This window comes from Rattus norvegicus, chromosome 11, assembly GCF_036323735.1.
Source record: "Rattus norvegicus strain BN/NHsdMcwi chromosome 11, GRCr8, whole genome shotgun sequence".
Taxonomy (NCBI): Eukaryota; Metazoa; Chordata; class Mammalia; order Rodentia; family Muridae; genus Rattus; species Rattus norvegicus.
Genome location: NC_086029.1, coordinates 61,970,094 through 61,986,038, shown reverse-complemented (window position 1 = coordinate 61,986,038; position 15,945 = coordinate 61,970,094). Strand labels below are relative to the sequence as shown.

The 15,945-nt window shown below is 39.1% G+C and overlaps 1 protein-coding gene across 4 annotated transcripts in view; it reads right to left on the bottom strand.

Moving 5' to 3' along the window:
* Positions 1 to 15,945, bottom strand: part of Alcam (activated leukocyte cell adhesion molecule) — a 200,319-nt gene that overhangs the window by 19,212 nt on the left and 165,162 nt on the right. For 3 of the 4 annotated variants that reach the window (XM_063270772.1, XM_063270773.1, XM_063270774.1), the window contains exons 5-11: positions 15,603 to 15,690; positions 14,960 to 15,142; positions 10,880 to 11,007; positions 8,883 to 9,015; positions 4,128 to 4,240; positions 1,525 to 1,660; positions 1,280 to 1,417 (exon numbers count right to left, since the gene is read on the bottom strand). In XM_063270772.1, coding sequence (XP_063126842.1) covers positions 1,280 to 1,417; positions 1,525 to 1,660; positions 4,128 to 4,240; positions 8,883 to 9,015; positions 10,880 to 11,007; positions 14,960 to 15,142; positions 15,603 to 15,690 — 919 coding nt within the window. The remainder of the gene's footprint in view (positions 1 to 1,279; positions 1,418 to 1,524; positions 1,661 to 4,127; positions 4,241 to 8,882; positions 9,016 to 10,879; positions 11,008 to 14,959; positions 15,143 to 15,602; positions 15,691 to 15,945) is intronic. The other variant, NM_031753.2, reaches the window with a different exon arrangement.

Sequence of the window (15,945 nt, the reverse complement as noted above, 5' to 3'; positions counted from 1 at the left end):
GAAAGTAACTTTTATAATCATTTAGCATTTCACTTTTAGCATTTGGTGCTAAAAAGTATTTCTGCACATTGTCAGCAAGTCAAGACTTTATTCCAAATAAGGAAGCATGCATCTTCTCATGTTTGACGGCCTTCTTGCCTCTCTGTGCTCCGGGGCATGGGCTTTTTACCAGTGTGTCTTTAGTGTATTTAACCCAGTCATAAGTCATTGGCTTCAAGTGGGAGCGGACTACGCTGAGGAGTCCCATTGCTTTAACATATGCAAATGTATTTGTATGAGTCCCAGGCAAGAGCCCAGATCCCTCACTCATGCTTAGCAAATGATGTTATATGAGCTGAACTAGTGGTTCATGTTTCCACAGAGGAACATGTTGTAAAACTTAAATTTAACTTGCTTCTTTTTGCTTAAAAGGTGACTGCTAAAACATTAAATGGAGAGTCTATGTCTACGAACTGGTTCTATGTCTATGACTCTTCAACTGGTTCTAACAATTGAAGGAGACATGAGGACCACTTCAGAAAGAACATTTAACGTTATATTAGTACACCAAACATTGATTAGAGGGATTAATGGTCTGAAATCTTAGCAAACAACTGTTCTTTCTTTGTCTATATTTTTCTCCGTGTGTCTGACTTTGTATTAAGAATGAAATATTCATAGCATTGATAAGCTGCAATAATTTGTGGCATCCAAAGTACCTTACCAAGACTACAGATATTAAGTTTAAATTGATGTCCTCTATTGTCCAGGAGGGTATAACCAAGATGCTACACTTGGGGCAGCCTTCTTCTGGTCCTAGCCCTGTGACAAGTAGACTAGAGCATGTATTTCCAAGCAGTGACTATGCTGGTTACTAGAAATAGGGCCCAGGTTCAATATGGAATAGCCTTTAAACAGTAAACAGGCAAAGTCAGGGCATCAACTTATATTTTGATGTCCAAGTTTGTGGTTCAGAAAAGTATACATATAAATGATTTAATTACTTGTGTCTCAGAAATTGATGACCATGGAGAATCACCCAAGTTTAATTCTTTTAAAAGAAGATACCACAACACAGTATTCTAAAAAAGTTTTCCATGGGTCTCGGATTGAAATATTTTATTTGAGGAATGATCTCCTTCAGAAAAAATGATGATGTCGGCAAGCACTTTCTCTGAGCTTTTGTTGCATATTCTATGTTCGATATTCAGTATTTTATATTCTACATTCCAACCAAACCTACCTACATTTCAAGTATCTAAAGAAAACTCAACTTAGCTCAGAACAAAAATTAAAATACTTGCTTGGTTTATGACGCTTCCACTGCCGGTAATGGTCCACTGTATAGCTGGCTTTGGAAACCCTTCCACATGGCAGATTATAGTCTTAGACAGTCCACTGGGATCAGTTTTCTTTGTCATTTTGATTTGAGGTTTTCCTGAAATATTATTACAATTAGAATCTTACTTTTGGAATATTAAAAGCAACCCGATATCAAATTTTGAAGAGCAAAATAATTACTGCTAAATCATTTCATTTCACTACCTTCTACGATGAGGGTCAGCGACTCCCTTTTCTTCAGTCCCTCAACCTCCTGAAGAGCAGTTTCACAGACATAGTTCCCAGCATCCTGATAATGAAGACTAGAAAAGGATGGACTAGATCGGAGCCTGATGTTATCCTGGTGAAACACATAGCACCATTACTTCAGGGGGGGTACAACAATATTTTATTTATTACAGTTTAATTACTGTGTATGACATTGTGTGTGTGTGTGTGTGTGTGTGTGTGTGTGTGTGTGTGTGTGTGTGTGTAGTATATGTGTGAGGTACATGCGCCTGCATGTCTGGTTGAGCACACCTGTGCATGAGTGTAGCATGGAGACCAGTGTAGGTCATCTGGGGTTTCCTTCTATCTCCTGCCCCATTATTGCCTTGTGATGGGATCTTTCACTGAACCAAAATCTGTGTCTGGATCCCAAGACTGGGGTTTCAGACACTCCTTGTAGAATCTGGAGGGTGCTGGGGATTTATTCAAGGTCCTCATGTGTTGAATGAAGGTGAGTTCTTTCTAAACTAGTTATGCCACCTCACCTCACAATTGTGACTTTAGCTGTATGTGTTCTATAATAATTAAGCCTAAGGTTATTCTGTGGGTCTTAAGAACCTTTCGAGTCAGACAATGTAGAGCTATAGTTCATAGACCCCTATCCTAGTGTTGGTAATTTGGAACAAGTTCATATTTTCCTTTATATGGAGGATGAGGTCTTCTTTTTACTGCATCCAATTGTTTTGAGGGTTAACTAATGAGTAGTACAATAGATTTACATTGAGCAAAAGTCTTAATTGTCAGTTCCTACTACTGTGTTAACACTGTCCCATAAGCATGAAACAGAAACAGTGCTGGGCGAAATGCTCAACACTTAGTTTAGCTGGATGGCTGTCAACACTGGAGTTTCATTATAAAATCACAAGAACATTAGGAAAAAACGCAATCAGTAAGAAAGTCTTACTACTTCAATTTCAAGAAAGAAAGGGAAATTATATCTATATTAGAAAGTTATTTGACATCATCAGAAGATAATCGTATTTCCAGGATATCAAATTAAAAAGCAGCTAATATGACCAGAATTCTGAGATTGTAGGTCTTTGGATCTCGGATTATCTTTTGTCTGCTTCCTCATCGACAAGTGTTGAGTAGGACCGTTCCTTAGCAGTACCGACATTAGGGATCAACCAATAACAGGGACTGCATTGCATGTTTACTGTAGCAGACTTATTTCTCAAATAGAACACCGTTGTGTTTTGTACAGTCATTGACTGCTCTATTTGCTTATAAATCATTTACCTATTTGTTAATTATCATACATAGTATACATATTAACTAAGGGTGATGAAGAGCGATGTTGTAATCATTTGGGAGAAGAACATTTGTGGCAAGGTTGTAACCAAGAGAAAGTAAAGGAAAATGCTCGAAGAGTGAGAGGATGCTGCATGTGGTAGTGACAGATTCAATTCCAGAACTCAGAAGCTGGAGGCCAGCCCAGTCTACATAGCTAGATTGAGGCTAGTGAGTGCTACATAGTGAGACCTGGCTTCAGAGAGGAAAAGAGAGGACAGGCGGGGAAGGGAAGGAGTGGGAAAGACAGAGAGACAAAAACTGAGACAAAGACTGGGTGTTTATAGTTTTATTTGTAGTATATTGCATTATACAACAACAATTTGCCCAGAAGTCTTAGTAAGAAATTTCTTCATGATTATTATATAGATAATTTGAACTCCTGTGTCAAATGACATATAGATTTATTTTCTCAGATTTTCTCTGGTTAGCTGCTCCTGACAGTTTTATACTCTGAATGTTGGGAAACAGTAGCCAATGATGTAAATGGTGATTTCATGGTCAGAAACTTCTGCTTTAAGGATAAGATGGACTCAAAACGCCAACTATATATCCTCCTTTCTCATTCTAAGAAAGAAATATTGGGCCTCAAGTCACACTCTTTATTTTAGAGTTTTGTGACTACATGAGCTTACACAGGGGACCCCAAACAAGACTTTAGAATGTTCTAGTTGTTTCTTAAGGGCTAGAAGTGAAAGGATCTTTCTAGCATCAAAGACCTCACAATTACAAAGAAATATCTTTTAGTGACAAAACTTCCAAAGCGGAAGAAGGCATGGGCTTGAGCCTCTATCATACTTGTGAGTTTTCTGATCGATCTGGTCTGATATCATTATAAATGATGGGAAAAATAATCCACAGCTACATTTTCCACAGAGATACTACAGCCAGGATGTCAAAAAATATCAGCTAAAATCAACTCTATAAGGTTTGTTCTTAAAGGATTTAATTGTCTGTGCTTGTGTGTGCATGTGCGTGTGTGGATCCCTCTTCAAAATATGCTTTACTCATAAAGCAACGCACCACGCTGTGCCACAGCCCATCTATTAACAACACCATGGTGTGACTGAATGCCTCTACAAATTACTGTGATTTGACAAATGCTAGAGAGGAGAGGAGTGAAAGGGCACATGGATGAGGGCATACGAACCAAGCTGAAATATACATATTAAGGTGTGAAACAAAATACAAAAGTATGCTTCAAGAACGCATGCTAAGGAGCAGGACAGCAGTGGAAGACCTGGACTTACCTTCATCCACACCACAGTTGCATTCCTACTTGCAGATATTGTGCAAGACACAGGCAGGGTATCACCGATCTGCTTGGTCACTTCCCCACTTGGGTTTAAGGATAAATCCAAGTCTGTGAGGCAGGAAAAAAATGTTTGAAATGAAAACTGCTAGAAAGCAAGACAGTAATAATATTTTGGATGTGAAAAAATGGAATAAAAACCAAAACCACATTTTTCATCTATACCTGAAATATTAGAATTGACTTATATGAGTAAAGAAACTAGATTGGAGAAGATTCAGCTTAGCCTTACAAGGTAGCATTGATGTCAGCTTGGACAAGCATGTGGTCGATCTAATTGATTTCACATTGATTTTCTGTTACCATAACGATGTTTGGGGTGGATATAAATATTTCTTTGGGAAGTATCGCCTTAAGAAAAACATACCAGTTCACTTCAAGAAGGAAATAAAAATGAGTAGATAAATATTATAAAAAAAGAGTTGATAAGACATAGCAGTAGAAAATCACACATATTTAGACAGCAGGTGACAAATGGAAAAAGTATCAGATAGTGTAGATGTTTCTTCAGAGGAAATTGACAAATAGTTGAATTATTTCTGAAGTGCTATTCCATTTTCTGTGCAGTTGAAATTTTGAATAAGACCAATTATTGGGTATACTTTCAACAGATAATTTTTAAAATTACATAGGATAAATATGTCTAAGGATGTACAGCCTTTCAGGTAAAAAAATGACTTTTAAAATGTAAACTTATAATATTTCTTGTAGGAAGAGAATGCAATTCAATGGAACAAATAATGTCATAGGGCAACCATGTTCTAGGCACGAATGGAAGCTCTGTACACGAGCGCTGACTTGACACTATAGTGTGCAGGTCCATGCACTCTACCACAGTCCATCGCCCATGAATTCAGAACCTGGTATCAAACTGATTACACATCCAGAGATCACTAATTACTTGTTAACGTCTTAAGTAATTCCATTAGCAAAAACTAAAGGAGTAAAGAGAACAGAATCAAGCTGAGTTTCAAAGCAGAAAGGCTTTGTATAATAGACACAATAGTGTCATAGCCTCCTGACAGCTAAGTGCTTTGGTAGGTGGGGATCTAAGGTCAACTTTTCCACATGGTCAAAATAAAAAACAACAAAAAAATGAGAGTGATCATCAGGCTGTTCAATGTTGCATCATTCGGTACTGCTATCTTAACTCATAGAATGTATATCAAGCTATAGAATTAAGTCAAGACTACAAAGATTTTTGTGCTTTTTGTCTCTTTCATGATTTGGTTGCAGCTTGCCCATCATTTTCTGTGTCATTTTCAAAAATAAATATGTATGATATATGGATGTGCACACATAAGTGTGTATGCGTGTGGACTTGTGTGTAGGAACATATGGAAGCCAGGTGTCAATATCTGCTGGCTTCCTACATCATTCTCCACAAACCCCCATCCTATACTCTTCTCCCCGCTCCCCTTTGCCTGTATGAGGGTGCTCCTCCCACTCCTGCCTCACTACTCTAGCATCCCCCTATGCTGCGGCATCAAGCCTCCTAAAATTGTCTGTACTTATGTGCCAGAGACTTACCATTTTTCTCTATACTGGCTGGCCAATGAACTTCAGAGATCTGGCTGTGTCTCATTTTCCCTACCCACCCTCTCCAGCTCTGGGGTTACAGACTTCTATCTATGCATGCCTTTTTCCTTGGTTGCTGGGGATTGGAATCCAAGTTCTCACAATTGTGCAGTAGGCTGAGGACTGACAGAGGCGTTTGCTGAACCCATCAGTGTTAGTCTCAGTAGTTGTCTTTGCTGTTGAGCAGTATCCATCATGAGAGTAAAGGCTATGAACTGATTTTCTCTGATACAGCCACAAGACCTGACATATCAAGGCTCAGAGGAGACACGATTATTAAAGGAGTGATTTAAGTATACTTTCTAGTTTACACTAATATTAGCAGTGAAGCATCTTGTAGAAAAAGTTGTTTTGTTAGAACGTGTATGTTTATTACATTTGTATGAAAATTGTAAAAAAAAAAAAAAGAAAAAAAGGAAACTTAGGAGCCTTTACTCATGGAGTCTAGAACCTGTCAGTGAAAAGACTCAAGTCTATAAAGGATAAAGATGGACTCTAAAGGCTATAATGAAGAATTTGTCTGTAAGATGGGACAGAAGCTGTTTCAACAGTGACTCAGGATCTGTAGGAATATGGGCACATTGCGAGGTCTGTTCTGCATCCCTGTGTATGCACTGATGCAGCTTTTCGACCAACCTACACTTTGCCTAATTTTTATGAGGAAAACAAGGAGCTTTTGTAAAACAAGGAGCCAAAAATGGGCAAGATATAGTTTTCATGCATTTAATGGAGAATAAAATGATGATGAATATTAGAATTCATTAGCTCATAAGGAGATCGATATTCAGGCCTTAGAACTTAAAGTTATAGTCAGTCTGTCAAAACCAGAATACATTGGAATCTAATGCAATGCACCAGAACTAAATTACCTTTCCCAGTACTTTCTTTGATTTATTTCCTGTTACTTTTTATCATTGAAGTTTGATGTAGTTGCCACCAAGTCTTCTTCCTTGGAATGTGTGGTCTAGCCATCCCTGCATGTTCTACCACCATATGCATGATAGCTCTCCCCTCTTTAGAGCCTGTGTACTCAACATCTCTTAAACACAAGCACATGTCTAAGGATCTGGAATATTGGTAATTAGCCTCAAGATATGATGGACAGGATATCAGAGGACTATTCACAGACATTTGTATTTGTTGTGTGTATTCCTTTGCTTTCCTTCTTAGAACAGGGTTAGATAAATGGCCCCAGGACTAACTGGTCCCCAGAAGGGAAAAATAGCACTATTGTTCTATGTAGACATCATTGTTTTCGCACTAATGAGCTCCGGATGGCAGACACAGTCAAACCCATGAGCAGGAGGGCAGAAGAGACAACAAATCGGCTTGGCTGTTAACAGTTTTCAACACTTCACTGTTCCCACAGGGCTCCCCAGGGTACATGTTGAACATCAATCAAAAGCAACCATCTGGTCGCATTCTTGCTCACTGTGCCCTCCTGTGTCTCCTTCCAAATTTTGCTTCCATGCCTACATATTTTCCAAAGTTTGAGATAGACAACACAGCACCATGTGCTTAGAGCAGTTTCCTTGAATGCTTTCTGGTCTTGCTTCCTTCTTCTCTTCTGTCTAATCAAATTTCACTCCAATTGTATGGGAGCTCCCTGTCCTCCATATTGCTCTCTGGTGATAAGTTTGGACAACTGCTTGGTGTTTGTCTTCAGGGGACATAGTCAAGATGGTTAGCTCAGGTCCCTTGCTTAAAGCTTACAGATGTTTCAGTTCCTCAGAGCCCCTGTGCTGCAGAGAAACCTTTACCAAACATGCAGGGCATTCTCTTTGATGACCTTCAATGTCTTTGCTTCACTACTGTTCAATCTCATTTAACTAAAAAAACAAAACAAAACGACCACCTCCTGTTCTGCTGGATTACAACCGCTCATTTCTAGGAGAAATCTTTCTGACTGCACTGTTGTGTGAAGGGTTCATTCAGCCTACAGCCCCAAATAAGTCTCACAGTTATCCAAAGCAATGTATGAATTCTATTCTTTCCAGGGGGTCATGGCAATAAAAAAATAAATCATTACTTTTAAGAAGCATATGATATATTAATACTATGAGCTTTCGTGATTTGCAAATTAATCAAGGTTCCGGGCTATTCTTTTTCTGTTTGGTAGATTGCTCTATTTCATTGTTTTGTGTGGAGGAGAGGTTTGCCTGCATGTATGTGTATGTAATATGTGTGCCCTTGGTGCTCTCTGATGTCAGAAGAGAGTTGGATTCTCTGGGACTAGAGTTACAGGTAGTTGTGACTCACTATATGGGTGCTGGGAATTGAACCTGGGTCATCTACAAGAACAATAAGTGCTCTTAACCCCTAAGCCATATCTCCAGCCCCCTACATGGCTGTTCCTAATAGATCATTCCTGCTTTCCCATCATATTCTTAGAGACTAAATATAATTTTGGAGTCCCTGGAGTCCTTCAAGAAGATTAAAATTTAACAAAAGGTGTCACTCAAGGCGATTTTGAAGAGTTCTCTTTCCTTCAATTCACATAGGGTAAACTCAGCTAATAAATGGCCTGTAGTCACCTCCACTTTGTCTTCTAGTGCTGAATCTATAGTAACTCCGTGTTGCCTGAAATGACTGCTAATATTATTCTGTTATTTAAAAATGAGATATATACTCTAAATTCTTTGTGGTAAAATGCAAATCCTGTTAATATCAACACTATATAAAAAGAGCCTGAGGGCACAGCTCAGTGACAGAAGGCTTGCTTAGCATGTACAAAGCCCTGGGCTCCATTTCCAGAACTGCATAAAATAAATTATGTATATTATACATACATATATTTATATATTCTGTATACATATATTTAAATATATAATGAGTTATTTAAGGTTCATACGAAAATTACTTAGTGCTACAGTTGACTGAAGACATTTAGAGGAAAAGGTTTTTTTTTTTTTTTCTTTAACCAATTACAAGTTGGCAGTTCCCACTCTAGTGGTTACCTGCAAGAAAGCTCAGAACTTTTTCTGACGGTTTTAACAGAGTGCTTAGAAGAGTTAGCCAGGTTATATTATTAAAGGCCATTGAGGTAAAGCAGGTCTCCAGGAGGTGACTTACATGAACTGTGATGGCTGTTGAAGCCATGGAGGAGGTGACTTACAGTGAACAGTGATGGTTGTTGAAGCTGCCATGTTTCTTTGGTCGATGAGAGAACATTTGTAGTCCCCGGTGGCATTGCGTCTCACGTCTGTCAGTGTGTAAGTGTTTGAGCTTCTTATGCCTTCAGCCTGCCCCTTTAGATGGAGGCAAAATGTCAGATGGTTACGCTTGGTAGCTACAATGAGAACGCTTACAATTCTTGAGGAAAGATGCCATTTTCTCAGCTATGAGAAAAAGGCAACCAAATTTCAGATAAGACATGAACAATTAAAACCTGTTCAGCAAAGCTTTGAGAAACAATTCATATTTTGGAACTGATTTTAAAGAGATATTTCATATTGTGTTGATGACATCCGTTTTCTGAGAGTATAGAGTTAGAATTTTAAAGGGGGTATTTAAGATATCCATTATCATTTTTTCTGCTGTCTTATCTACATTGACAAAAAGACTTGAGAAATTATAAAAGAAAACATGAATTTGGTCTTGGGATACATGCCTAGACTTGCGGCACTCAGGATTGGAAAGCAGGAGGATTGCATGTTTTAGGAAGGCTGGGTGGCATAGTGAGTTCAAGGTCAGCCTAAGCTGTATAGTAAGGCTATATAGTGACCATGGAATGGGGTTGTAGATTAATGGCAGAGAGCTTGCCTGACATGTGCAAAGCCCTAGTGTCACTCCAAGTATGAGGTAGAGGGAAGGAAGGAGAGAGATGGAAAGAGTAAAAGAAGAGAGAGAGAAAAAGAGCTAGAGATAGAGAGAGTCAGAGATGGGGAGACAGAAAGAGAGAACAAGAGAGATAAAGGGAGGGGGAGGGTTGGGGAGAGGGAGGAAGGGAGAGAGAGACAGAGACAGAGACAGAGACAGAGAGACAGAAAGAGAGAGAGAGAGAGAGAGAGAGAGAGAGAGAGAGAGAGAGAACAGAGAAAACAAGCAAGCAGATGGGAAAGGCAGCCGTATATCCAAACAGCAGTGATAGACAGAAATGAAGGAAGAGAAGAGAAGAAGGCAAAGCAGTAAAAGCCGGAAGGAGGAAAGTGATTCAAAGAAAGGAAGGAAGGAAGGCAAACACAGATGCCAAGAACAACGAAGAAAAGCAGCAGACACGATATCTAATGCTAGAACATGAGCTCCGCTCTGTCAACCCTGATGTCCAAAGTGAAAACTCGATTTCAAAACTTTTCACTGTAAACAAGAAAATGTTAGTATGTACATTTAACAGGGGACAATGCTGTCTGCCAATATTTTTAAGAAGTTCTTTCTAACACATATCTTCTTAGTAATACCTTGGGTGATACTGTGAAATACTAGCAGTCATGTGAGCAGGAAATTCATAATTTTCCCACGATTGAAGGAAATTCAATCGAAATTCAATCGAAATTCAATCGTTCATTAGAGCTCCGCCCCCTCCAGCCGGAAGAGGATGGTGGAGATGCTGCTCTTCCCGTTAGATCCCTGATCACTAAAAATGCAAATATTTAGAGGACTTTCCCAAAGTATCCTGCATGCAGAACGTTTCTTTCAATGACGATAAATACTGTAATAAAGAGCCCACATGATTATTCCATGAAGCAAGCTAAACTACACAGCTTCAAACGATCTGCGCATGCTCAGAGACTCCTGTGGGCGGATCCACATCAGTTCTTTGCGAGCATCTCTTGATTTTTACAGGGATCTACTTTTGCAGAGCAGACTTTATGTCTTATTTAGATGATTATACCCTGAGCTTCTGCAATCATGGTTTCCTGTGGTTGCCTCTTTTTCCTCTTTGTCTCTGAATTCTCTAAACATTGAGAGAGAGAAAAACCCAGAGGATTGGTGCCACAGAGGCTTCAATGGCCATTCTACAGGTGGTGTTTTCTTTCTTTTTCCATTCCCAAGAATAACACTTTTTTTCCTCACTTAAGCTTCCCAAGTACATACAACTGTTAATGTCAGTTAGAAGCCAGACAATAGGACAAAATGATAGTAGTCAGGTTCAACTAATGCTTAAGCACTCACTGGTAAGTAAAACATGAACTCCTCAGGAGGTGGGTTGCCATTCCCCAAGCACTGAAGGGTGATGTTGTCCCCTTCTTTGATGGCATTTTTTGGTGGCAGTACTTGTATTGTCACCTGCTCTGTAGGATCTGCAAGAGTCACAAGCAGAAGTTAACCATTTTTGTCAAGTACCAAATTACTCTGTGCATACAATGTAAATGACTAAATTATACACAATTTTCTCAAGAAGCTAGTAATGGTAATTACTTAAATGTATCTTTTTATGGAGGGATTGAAGTTAATAGCCACTTGCTATACCAAGTACTAATCTTGGTTAGAGCAAACTACAAAGAACTGTGTTACATAAAAATCAATTTCTTCTTAGCAAAATGTCTTTAACTGAGGTGGCAATGACTGTAATTATTTTATGTGTAAAAGACCAGTAGAACAATCTCACCGTGTGACTTCATTATAAGGAAATTGAATGGTGTTATATGAATCTTATAGCTGGGAAAGACTAAATCAGGTAGCAAAGCCACTAAAGCTCCTGGATAGAATTGCACTCTTACTATAGAGTAGTAAAAATAGAATGAAGAGACATGAGCTAAACAATACCAGCAGTGTTTTTGGCATGCAGGAGACTATATCTATATGTAAAACATAACTGGGGGGGGGGAGACAGAGACAGAGAGAGACAGAGAGAGACAGAGACACAGAGACAGAGTCACAGAGAGAAAAACAGAGACAGAGACAGAAACAGAGAGAGAGAGAGAGAGAGAGAGAGAGAGAGAGAGAGAGAGAGAGAGAGAGGGAGGGACGGAGGGGGAGAGAGAGAGAGAGAGAGAGAGAGAGAGAGAGAGAGAGAGAGAGAGGCAGACAGAGAGACAGAGGAGGACAGGGATTGAGACTGAAATTGCTATATAATCGTCAGGATCACAAATATGCTGTCATTTTATCCTGCTTTTAGAAACAACATTATACCTTGGTTATTTTTTTGCAGAGTAAATAGAGATATTGAGCATTTTAAAAATACACATTCCTACCCAACACTCAAGTGCCAAGTGAATGAAATGTTCTACACATTGGGACATTATCTAGTAAACAGGTCATAAAAGGAGGTAGTGATGGCTTTACAAACGTTTGACTTTCTATAACGTCCATGCCTGCTTTACATGCAGGACAATGCCATGAAGGATACATTTTGAAACTGATTCAGAAGGATAGACAAAAATGAACAGCGACTGAGTTATTTGTCTGTTTTCAAATTTGCGAGCAAAATCTCTACCTACAAAGGCCTATTTTATTATTAGCTAATAAAGTGAAGCTGACGAGTTGTGGTTTTAGAAGCACCCTCCATTTCTTGCAGCCATTTATGTACCTCTTACAATTAAATGGCAGAGGAAAATTTAAAACGATTGTTGTACATTGTCTCTTTGACACTGATCCCTGTGTGGTATCTGGGCATTGCCATGTCCTAGAGGCTCACATACTGTACAGTTTTTTTTTTAAAAATGTATTATTTCTGGATTGGTTGGTGATAGTCCTCCAGCCAGCAGGCTCCTGTGGAATTGAAGAAATGAATAAAGCTTGCTTTTGGCAAGCCCAGAAATCTGCCATTTCTGGGTCCCCCACCACCATCACCACCTCTTCCTACTCTTTCTTTTTTCCTTCCCATTATTTGTTTGTGTACCTTAATTGTATGAAGCAATGGGACCCATCATACGCTTTTCTGTAAAAAGATTTAAATCTTTTCGAAATTTAATGTGGCCGTTCCCAGAGTGTGTCACTGGCCCACCTCTGATTAAGGCTGAAACTAGGAGAGCCAAAGCCACTTCCTCCTGGATTCCAACTCTCCTTCTCTGCTCTGCTTTTCAATCTGTTCTTCACTAGAGAGGTGAAGAGCTAAGGTGTCATCACAGGATCATTGTGACATATTTGCATTTCTATGGTAGTATTCTAGTCTGTCACATGTAACAAAAGTGATGAACACTTGTGGTCCTCTTGTTCCGGACTTCGGGTTTTACTCTGTTTCTCAGTAATAAGTCATCGTTCTCTCCATCACTCTGACTTTCTGGTTTGCCTCCTCTAGCCCACTCTAGCACCAAGTCTCAGTGGTTTGTGCTTTAGTGTATTTTACATTTGATTCTCCCCACTGATTCACACTTAGCACTTTCCTAGGCTATGCCCCAATTAACCTATACCCAAGACACTGACATCAATTTTATTTGCCCCCTCACCCTGTGCCTTCCTTTTGTTTTCTATAATTCTATAAGTATTTCCTTTAAACTAGTTTTCTAAGACAATTATTTGACTATTATAATGATATTCAGATTCCTTCATACTTTTCCTACACATAAACATTTAAAAGGAATACTCCTTTAGTATACATGGGTATCTGGAATTTACATCAAGTGAGATGGTTGTGTTTTCCCACTTTACATGAATCCCTGCCAATATAGTCTATTAATTTTCTTCTACCTATTCGTTCACTTGTCCTTCCACCTAGGTAAAGACTTGATAGTTGGTAACAATTCACACTATTACATTACGTATCACAGGAAGAATAAAACAGATGTGTGAGCTTAAGAGGAGCCTAAGGAATTAATTCCTTCCAGAGCTGTGTTTTAAAGAATAAGTAGGGGCTTGCTACATGATAAAGGCAAGGCATGGAGAATGCGTGGAAAGGGATGGGAATTGTATTCTCCCAGAGGAATGTGAACAATAGACAGGTATGAAGTGTGTATCCTGCGGAGATGAAGGTCGACATCCAGTGCATGGTGGTGGCTGACACAGACTCAGAGAAAGCAGCAGCCAGAAGCAGGGCGATGAACCTGAGCATTCTGAGGTGTCAGTGAAGGTCAGTCACAGCAGGAATGCCACAGCTGTGGGTGTAGACAGAGATTTCCGGTGGCAGCTTCATGGACAGTTTGTTTATGGTGAGCAGAGAGAGGTAAACAGTAGTGAATTCCATTTCGTCAATTGTTGCCCAAAACACTGGAAACAGGGACGGCTGGGTGAAGTCAGTACCGGGGCAGAAGTCAGATGAACACAGAGACTGGAGTGGAGGAGGACTAGTGTATCACTGAGGCCCGCTCAGGTTGAGTTCTCCCATCCATCTTTCTTGAGTGTCTTCTTCTATCAGTTAGCTCTTGCTCTTCTCTGAAGTCCCTCTACTGCACTGCTTTCCCATAATTAGTAATATTACAATGTTATTTTTTTTTTACAACAAATTCACTGTGAAGCATCTCTTTACATCCACTGGGTTGTTGTACTTGAGTGACGTCCAGTAATATCTGTTCTAGCCAATCCTTCATATTCCACTAATATTTTCAAGAGTCTCCGAATCACTGTCTTTGGACACCTGACCTTTCAGGAATGGCCCTTCTGTTCCTGTGACATTTGTCACTTGCAACATCACACTGACAAATTCCTTCTGATGTAAGTGTCTTGATTCTCAGCTGGAAGAGTAACCTCCTTAAATGTGCTATGTTGTATTATCATCAAGAGGTTCAATAGTGTCATTGTTGGCTTTCTCTTGCCAAATACTCTCCCCACATGCCTGTGGCATTTCTGTGTCAATCTCATGCATCCGAAGATTCATCCACCAGCCTGTCTGTCTTCCTGGCAATCACATGCACACTAGTTCCTTCTGAAACCAAATTTCACAAGTCTTAGTATTCACCTTAGTGATGCTAAACTTAGGAAGTTAACCAGTCATAAGGCAGTATTCTCCATTTTTCTTTTGTTCTAGGAAATGGTAAGGAGGCATTAAGAATTCCTATAAGACTCACAGCAATATGCTATGCTGGAGAGAGTGGGAAGGAAATGGTGAAGTTAGAGGACAAATCTACAAGGAAGATAGCACCTCAAAGAGTATCAAACACATATTCATAAATAATATAGTAAGAAATGGAATCTATTCTTAAGTGGTGAGCAGTTTATTTTTCGGTAGGTTTTCCAAGGAAGAAGAGATAATTTGTATATCAGAGTTTTGTGGTGAGGATTGACAGTAGAATATTAAGAGAAATTGATGAGGATTTTGAAGATTTAAAGTATTTGAATAGAATTTCTAATACATAAAACTGTAACTTGGTTACTTACAGTAAATATCAAAGATTGCTTGTTCAGAATAAATTGTTTTCTGGCCCGAAGGTCCATAATATGTCACAGAACAGGTGAATGGCATTTGTATGTCAGACTTGGTTGTCTTGTACTCCAAGGAGGAAGTCATGGTATACAACTGAGTACCTGGATCAATTTCCTTTTTAAAAAGTATGGACACCTCTAAAGAAAGTAAAGAACATCGATGATAACATTTTTCACTAGAAAAATCACAATCCATAATTAAATATCCCAACGCCCTTGAAATGTGAGTTCGTCCTTCTAATTGTATTTAGCAGGAGAGAAAGCTGATACTCAGGGAGGTAAGATGTCATTTCAAAACGATGAATCAGAGACATAGGCAAAAATAGAATCCTGGAATCCCATCTCCCACTCAATTTAATTAACTTCCAGAGAATGCCATATATAGAAATATTCTATTCTGCTTTTGACTCTTCCACACAAGGGATAAATGATGTCTAAAAAAAATGCCCAATGAATTAAAGGGCACTTAATTTAATTGAACCATAGAGTTGTAAATAAAGAAAGGGACGGCATATTTGATTCTGGACAGCTGATAGAATGACTAGCCTGTACAATATACAAATAGTTCACAGGAGGTCATTGTCTGCCCCAGACTCACCTCCATCAACAGGCTGTAGCACTTTCCCATTCCTATACCACGTGATGTTGCCGTCTGGGTAACTGTCTCTTGAAATGCAGTCACCTAACTGAAAAATGTAAAGGAAAATTTCCCCACTTTAGTTTCAAATCCTTATTTCAACATGGAAACCACAGAATCTCCAGCCAAAGATCTTCAACCATTTATTTTCCAACTCTAAGAGTCACCCCATGAACCTTATATAAAACTAATGCTTTGTATTAAATATTACAGTCACGCCCATTTTGAAATGTACAATAAAGCTTCCCACTATGCATAAAATCACATCCACTTAAAGGCATTACCAAATTCATTTTGATGCTAT